Source organism: Amphibalanus amphitrite, unplaced genomic scaffold (assembly GCF_019059575.1).
Source record: "Amphibalanus amphitrite isolate SeventyFive unplaced genomic scaffold, NRLGWU_Aamphi_draft 000378F_arrow, whole genome shotgun sequence".
Taxonomy (NCBI): domain Eukaryota; kingdom Metazoa; phylum Arthropoda; class Thecostraca; order Balanomorpha; family Balanidae; genus Amphibalanus; species Amphibalanus amphitrite.
Window position 1 is genome coordinate 338,589 of NW_024881872.1, and position 8,579 is coordinate 347,167.

Below are 8,579 nucleotides of genomic sequence, written 5' to 3' on the forward strand. Positions count from 1 at the left end.
GCAAATTTATCCTGCAATCTAGGTCTCCCTTCCCTGGTACAACGAATGTCAAGCAAACAACGCTTATGCTGCCTATAAAATGAAAACCTGAGCCCTCCCACAGTTGAAACTTGCCCCACCAATGGTGTCTGGAACCGCGTCTCGGCACGGTCGTCTGAAGGCTTGACAACCTAATCCGCGACGATGGCCGTTTGACGAGATATACGCCCATAATCTCCCAAGAATCCCAGCGACATGCATACTGTGCGGCGTGTCGCAACCGTCCAGCTGTATTCACAGCGACTCGACTATGTGATCTGAACATGGATCGTGCCCAAAGATAGACATAAACCCAGTCGAGATAAGCCAATAACTTTTAGCTATTGTCATTCGATTTTGATTTGTATGCAGCATGCAACGCGATTAACGGAAATCAAAATGATGGTTATTTGATGTAGATTTCTCAGATGACTCAAAAATAAAGAGAAAAGTTGAATCAACTTTATATTAGCTCCAACTGCTAAGGCTGAAATTCTTCAACAAATGTCCACAAAACATATTGCATCTTCTATGGTACATTTTTGTCTGCCGCTCAACAAGTTTTGCATGCTGGCACGCCCATTTATTGCAAATTTAGCTTGACACGAACATGACTATCCTATCCCTCTTGTCTTGTGACGTCTTGATCGGTCTTGTGACGTAGACGTTGACTCTTACTCTCTGACGTCTTCGCTCGTTATTTTCGTCTGTCGCCTTTTTACCTACTTGTCACGGTCATTGGTTTTTCACCCTTCATCTCCAGCCAACGCTTTGGCAGCCATTACGGGCGTTAGAACCACATTCGGGTCCACTAATCTAGTGATGAATGGCCACTTAGGCCCAGTGAAGGCTCTTGCTGGGACCCTGGAGGCCGCAGCAGGACGGCGTCCCGGACATGACGATACTCCTGCAGGCCTCTATGTAACTCATTTGTCGTGTCGTTTACTTCACCGCCGAGCGGAATCCATGAGATAGTAACAATACTAGGGTTACCCGCGTGCTCCGCAACGCGAAGGGGGGATTTTTTGACCCGTGGGTATTGGGTTGGTCTGTGTCGATTTGGTTGGTAGATATCCATTTCGTTCGATTGCTTTTTGACGGCCAAGCATTTTGTAAGAAAACAAAAAGATACATCGCATCGAGGTGCCCGTGTCGTATTATCATGCGTTCTACTTTAGAATGATTCGAAAACTGGCGTGAAGTCATCGCCATCGATGAATTTCGCTAAAAATGACAATGTAATGGTTTGGAACATTTACATTTTTAAGGATACTGTTGCTAATCATGCAAAAATGAAGAGTGAATATTGGACAGAATTGAATGCTCTATCCAATGGTACCATATTCAATTGCCAAAGGTATCAGGTTATGCAGCAAACCCCGTGTGATTAATAAAGTGGCACAAAATTGACAAACACCATTTTCTCCTGTGATTTGCACCACCTTGATTTGGATCAATCAGCTTTTCACAATTTTTATATGAGAGGCGGTACCTTTCTCTTGCAAATAGGCGTTGATTCAACTCGCTCCATTTAACGGTCACCTAAAAATAAAATTAATTCCAAAATCCGTCAAAAACTGCAATTTTTCAAATAAAAGTGCCCTCTCCGGTGCACGTGGCGCGTGCTATCCTCTGCATTGCACACCATTCAATAGCCCGTTCAATTCTGTACACGATGCTGTTTTCTCCGTGCCGGTCGGACCCCTGGTCACCAAGATATTGCACGGGAACTGGACCTGTGTCGGCCAAAATTAGCCGTTTTCGCCCGATTTCGCACGCCGATTTATACATGTAAAGTCTATGACGCGAATTTGCACTTTTTGAGCACGCGCCACGCGCTCCCTATCAATCCGATCGAGCTGAGACCCCTCAAAGGCACGTCGCGCATCCTTGATCTATAAGTTGTGCAAATTTCACCGGGCTAGGTGCAACGGTCTGGCCTGTAGTCCACGCAAAGCACCACCAAGTTGGGACCTCGGTAACGGACAGACGCACCCTCCTCAAATAGTAATATAGACAAGCGGCTGCGCCACTTGCTTTGCTGCGTGGTAGGACAAAATTGCAGCACCAGCCAATTTGCTTTCGAATGGTGTTTGATTCATGTCGATGTGTCGTCTAGAAGCATAGATATGGACGGAAATGTGAAGAGAATTTAAAAAGAGCTTTTCTGAGGGCGTTGTTCGATGAAATTTGGGTGATACGGGGTCAAGACGGGTCAAAGGGGTCAGCCCCGGTCACTTTGGGTCAGGCCAGGTCACATAGGTCACCTCTCGTCCGCTGGGATCAGCCCGGGCCACTGTTCTGCTTTTGCCTCCACCACTACCCCTACCCCTATCACTACCCCTACCACTACCCCTACCACTACCCCTACCCCTACCACTACATCTACCCCTACCCCTACCACTACTACTACCCATACTCCTACCCCTACCACTACCCCTACCACTACCCCTACCACTACCCCTACCACTACCCCTACCAATACCCCTACCACTACCCCTACTACTACCCCTACTACTACCCCTACCACTACCCCTACCACTACCCCTACCCCTACTACTACTCCTACCACTACCCCTACCCTTACTACTACTCCTACCACTACCCCTACCCCTACCACTACACTACCCCTACCACTACCCCTACCACTACCCCTACCACTACCCTACCCCTACCAACACCGCTGGGTCATGTCAGGTCACAGAATAATTTGATCCAATCAGTACTAAAATATCAGACCTAAAGTGTTCTCAGCCATGCCCCTATTCGTGCCATTCTATTACCCTTACTCGATTTTGTCGGAAATGGCGCTTTGTGGCAAATGTGGCGCATTGCGGCAAATGTGGCGCATCTGTACCTGTTGGTTGAGCATGCATCCTGGTACCAAATTGTACCCTTATCGGGCCATATTTGACAAAACTGTGCGATTTGCGGCAAAAATGGCGCCTTGTGACCAATGTGACGCATTGCGGCAAACGCGGTGCGTTTTTATACTTGTATCACAAACTGCTCCCATTGAAAGAAAATCAACACATTCTCTCGCCACTTTTTATTCAAATTAAAACTTGCCCATCCGCCAATGCGAGGCACCCGCCGCCGATCGGCATGCATTTAGTCCACAAAGTTTGTCGACCCCGGCTCTCAATGAAGATATAAGAGCCGATCAAAATTTCATTGGCGTTCTTCCAGCGCGCCCCACGCGCGAACCGTGTACCCCAGCGAGTCGGAACCTAGAAAAGGCGCTGACCCGTTCTGTCACCTATAAGGTGTGCAAATTTCAGCCCCCTACGTCGTACCGTCTGCCCTGCAGCCGTAACAAATTGAACCCACTACACGATGTGCGGACACACAGACTCACAGACAGACGGATTCTGTTTGAATAGTAAGTTAGACAAGCGGCTGCGCCACTTGCTTTGCTGCGTGGTAGGAAAAAATTGCGGCACCAGCCAATTTGCTTTCGAATGGTGTGCGTTACAAATCGATGTGTTGGCTAGAAGCATAGATATGAACGGAATTGTGAAGAGAATTTAAAAAAGAACTGTTCTGAGGCCTTTGTTGGATGAAATTTGGCTGATACGGGGTCAAGACGGGCCAAAGGGGTCAGTCCCGGTCACTTTGGGTCAGGCCAGTTCACATAGGTCACCTCTCGTCCGATGGGATCAGCCCGGGCCACTGGTCTACTTTTGCCTCCACCACTACCCCTACCCCTACCACTACCCCTACCTCTACCACTACCCCTACCACTACTCCTACCACTACCCCTACTACTACCCCTACCCCTACCCCTACCACTACATCTACCACTACCACTACCCCTACCCCTACCAATACTATTACCCATACTCCTACCCCTACCACTACCCCTACTACTACCCCTACTACTACCCCTACCCCTACCCCTCTACTACCCCTACCCCTACTACTACCCCTACCCCTACCACTACCACTACGCCTACCACTACCACTACGCCTACCACTACCACTACGCCTACCACTACCACTACGCCTACCACTACCACTACCACTACCACTACACGTACGGGGACCAGCAGTTGCTACTGTACAGCGACCCTGAGTAAATTGTCCCAGCACCCTCACAGGGAACAACGATAAGCTGTCAGAGGGCACGCACAGAAAACCTCAGCTGTTCTTGCACAGGGACCGGCAGTCGATATCAATGCTATCGGTTGTTACTGGACAGGATAGACGGCTAGAGTTGGGGTTCGTGTACAGAAGCAACTGCGGGTCCCCGTACCCCTACCCCTACCTTCTACCACTACCCATCTTTGCGTGGCGATTACTGGGCAGTAATCGCCACGCCATGTGTGGATCGCCCATGATCGTAAATACAATACAATACAATACCCGTATAACTACCACTACCTATGACTGGGTCATGTCAGGTGACGGAATAATTGGACTACAATAAGTCCAATCAGACTTTAAAAGTGCTTCTAGCCCTGCTCCAATTCTTGCTATTACATAACCCCTAATCGTATTTGTCGGAAATGGTGCTTTGTTACAACCGTGGCGCATTGCGACAAACGCGGCGCATTTTCATCCGGTGATTGAGCATGCATCTATGCACCAAATTGCACCCACATCGGACCATATTTGACAAAACTGCGCGAGTTGCGGCAATAATGGCGCCTTGTCATCAAAGTGACGCATTGCGGCAAACTCGGTGCATTTGTATACTCGTATCACAAACTGTTTCCATCGAACGAAAATCAACACATTTTTTCGCCACTTTTCATTCAAATTAATAACTTGCCGATCCGCCAATGCGAGGCACCCGCCAACGATCGGCATGCATTTAGTCCACAAAGTTTGTCGACCCCGGCTCTCAATGAAGATCTACGAACCGATCAAAATTTCATTGGCGTTCTTCCGGCGCGCCCCACGCGCGAACCGTGTACCCCAGCGAGTCGGAACCTAGAAAAGGCGTTGACCCGCTCTGTCACCTAGGAGGTGTGCAAATTTCAACTTCCTACGACATACCGTCTGCCCTGTGGGCGAGGTCAATTGAACCCACTACACGATGTGCGGACACACAAACTCACAGACGGATTCTGTTTGAATAGTAAGTTAGATTAATATTTTTCGAAACCCATGAATAAGTTGCTTGTTCGAAACTATCGTTTAGATAAACGATTCGAAGTGCCTCGAATCATTCGAGGCACTTTTTACATAACATCCAATGCAGTAAAGTCACAATTTCAAATTCTCTATCCGTCGTGAGTTGACAAAAATGGCACGGTCCTATCTCGTAGGAAATTGTGGGAACATGGCCAGCCTGGTGCAGATTACTTCAATTAAAACACTGCGGGGTGCGTAGTTCGGCCCACACTCGTCAGTTTCGTGCTCGCTCGCACCGGAAGCTCCCCAGTTCGCTCACGATGCAGTTCGCTGTTCTGTTCTCGATGGTGGCTGCGGCCTCGGCTGTCCAGTACCCTCCGCACGCCTCCTGCAAGGCCGACTGGTGAGTCCGTGTTGTGCATAGGAAAAAATGAATTTCAAATCCTCAAAGGGCCTAAAGCTTCACACTCCTGGTATTGAACACTACTTAATCAACTTAGTTGCTAATGGAAAACATTAAAAGGTTGTAAGAAGCCAGACATTTACCTTGCAATGTTTCATCTGGCTGATGTCATTGCCACAAAATGATTCACGATTTCCATCCAAACCATGACACGACTTACGACGTTGGGTGTTTTTCTATCTCTCTCAAGGCATTCGCATGCCCTACTTTAAGTTTTAATTTTCTTTGCGGATTCAGGTACTGCAAGGCAATAGAACCATAATACTTTAAAAACGGCGTTAACCGCAAATATAAGAAAGCTATTTCGTCCAAAGTATGCAGCTAGCACGGAAAACATGATAGTATAGCGACGTGGAGGCATTTTAATTTGTCTACAACACACATTTGTGATGCTTGACATACAATTTAGACATTATAATGACAATGCTGACCCTCACCTCGCCCCCAGGACGTTCGGCGTGACCTGCGAGGAGGCGAAGCAGGCCATCATTGACCAGATGAACGCCTGGACCGGCCCCGAGGGCTGTGCCGACGGCGGAGAAAAGTGCCTGTATGAGGTGAGATGATAGGGAGAAAAGTGTTTGTATGAGGTGAGGTAGATGGAGAAAAGTGCCTGTATGAGGTGTGATAATAGTGAGAGTTGAGCGAAATAGCTGAATGAGAGGAAATGAACGGGAAATTATATCCACAAGAGCCTATATAGATTCATGGGGCCGACGAAAATGTCGGATATTTGGGACGGGGGAAGTGTCTTTTCTGTAAAACAATGTTTCTGAAGGTGCTGCCCTCTTGCGGTGAAACAACAGTGGAGCTGAGCCGGCCTGTCTGATCTATGACCAGGGCAGGATAATGAAAAACTTAAACTAAATCGCCATTATTACAGGTGCTGTCGACCGACGGTAACGTTGTGACGGGCACCCACACGACCCCTACTGTCGGCTACGTGGACGACCTCGAGTTCACCTTCACCGACGGAGGCGACGGCACCTGCGCCATGCACGTGAGTTCAACTGCAGGGAATGACGTCATTTTACACACCTGAGGGACGCTGTGGAATGACGTCATGGTGCACCTGACTCGAATGTTTACCGCGGGAGATCGCTTACTGTACAGCCGCACATAGGATAAAACACATGAACAATGATAGAGCGATGTTTTCCGACCGTTTACAAAATCTGAGGCACGTTTCCGTTCTTGCTCTAGGGTTTCTCGACCTCGGAGACCTCCTACGCCTACCTGGACTCGAGCACCAACTACTGCAACATGAAGAACCTCATCACCGGCTCGGGTCTGGACCAGTCCGAGTCCTTCAGCGAGGTGACCAGCGACGACATCTGCACCCAGTACTCGTCCGCCAACTGCGACGTCTACTAGGGCGGCCAAAGTACAATGTCACTGTGTGATTTCGGCTTTGTTTGTGGTACTCAGTGATCGTTGTTGTTTTGTTGTTTTAATAAATGACAATTTACTAGAAGTGGCGTTGATTTTCCATGGTTACTTATGACTACTTGGTTATTTGCTCCACGACGAACGACAATCGTTATTTGCTTCTAGAAAGAAAGTGGGCTTTCTGTATGGCTAAGCGCGCATTATGCGTGACGCTTAAGCGTCATCATAAGGGAAGGGCACATATGTAGATTTGAAAGGCATTCGCCTGCCTTGTCTACTTCTTGAAAATCTGAGCACAGCGTTTCCGCCTACATTTAATGGAAACGATTTCGAGTTAACCCTCGCCGGACCTATTGGTTTTCTACATACGCGCCGGCCGAGGGGGGGCGGGTACGACCCCCCCTCGCCATTTCGCCCCTGGTGGAGCTAGCGCGTCGCGGAAAAAACGAGCGTGTGCGCCGTTACGAGACGCAGAGATTGGTACCCGATTTTAAGGTCCTAGGTCAACCGGTGACCTCTGAGGTCAGGTCAAGTGCCCCAGGGTACGGTTCAGTTTTTGGTGAATAACTTCGCAAAAAATGGCCGCAGAGCCGCGATTTTGGCAGCATCGTGTTCGCCTCGCTCAGGCGCGTCGAATGATATACTTTTTGTCCGGGTCAGGTCAACTTGGGGTGTTGACCTCAGGTCAAGGTCAGGTCAGCACCCCCAGGTCACGCAGTTGGTCGAAAGAGGTCATGTCGCATATCATTCGATTCGGCAGGTCTTCCTGAGTCCATTGGTGGCTTTCTCGACTCGCTAGCTCAATTTGATCAAGAGTTATTGACGAAAAACTAATATGACCTTGATGACGTCATAAATGACGTCACGCAAGGTCAACATTGCAAAAGTGACGCATCTAATCTTGCAAGGAGTGCATCAAATCACGTTTCTGTGTGCTTGAGATAGTTGGAGATCGTTCCCGGCGCCAGAATAGCAGTTTGAATTTTTCCCCATTGACTTATAATGGTGAGGTCACGAAAATGACCTGACCTCATATGACCTTTAGGAAAAATCCGAGATATACAAGTTGTGAGACTCATAATGGATACTAGATCCTGCAAGTTTCATTTCCCTGTGACAACTCCTCTGGCAGTGAGGGCGTTGCGAAGTTGCGACATCTGAAGACCGTGCAGAGGTTCACTTATGACGTCATAGGTCAGTGACCTGACCTGACCCAAAAATGCGGTTGGTGTCAAAAGATGCGGCTTGGATCAAAGGTCAGGTATGCCAAGTTTCAGCTCTCTATCGCCAGCGTGTTCGGAGCTATCGCGAAAAAACCCTATGGGGGGGGCGGCACCCGCCCCCCCCCCCCCTCGGCCGGCGAGGGTTAACTTTGATTTATAGAAAACACGTATCGATATACTCACTTCATCGGCATCAAAGTAAAACCATTCTCGCGTCATTTTGCACACAAAGGTGTTCAAAATCCAGCGAATTTAGGCATTCAAACCTCTCCATAAATATAAAATGTGTGCACACCGAGGACACCGGGATCATGGGGAAACGGCACCATCTCACTGGTTCGCCTCACCCTAAATCGAACTAGAGCCTCGGGGAAAATGTAAGTGTGCTGGCAGTCACAAGAACTCTT

General features: G+C 48.5%; 1 protein-coding gene across 1 annotated transcript; it reads left to right on the top strand.

The window, feature by feature from the left end:
- The first annotated feature begins 4,948 nt into the window (after positions 1-4,948).
- LOC122389987 lies at positions 4,949-7,034 on the top strand. The gene is made up of 4 exons (XM_043382546.1): positions 4,949-5,500; positions 6,009-6,117; positions 6,444-6,560; positions 6,764-7,034. Exons 1-4 carry the CDS (start codon positions 5,418-5,420, stop codon positions 6,932-6,934), a joined length of 480 nt encoding a protein of 159 aa, XP_043238481.1. The 5' UTR covers positions 4,949-5,417; the 3' UTR covers positions 6,935-7,034.
- The last annotated feature ends 1,545 nt before the right edge of the window (positions 7,035-8,579 follow it).

Bases quoted from the DNA above. Each gene is read 5' to 3' on its own strand.
- LOC122389987 (XM_043382546.1), top strand. From the start codon at position 5,418: ATGCAGTTCGCTGTTCTGTTCTCGATGGTGGCTGCGGCCTCGGCTGTC. The intron at 6,118-6,443 runs GTGAGATGATAG...CCATTATTACAG, and splicing joins GAGAAAAGTGCCTGTATGAG to GTGCTGTCGACCGACGGTAA. The intron at 6,561-6,763 runs GTGAGTTCAACT...TTCTTGCTCTAG, and splicing joins ACGGCACCTGCGCCATGCAC to GGTTTCTCGACCTCGGAGAC.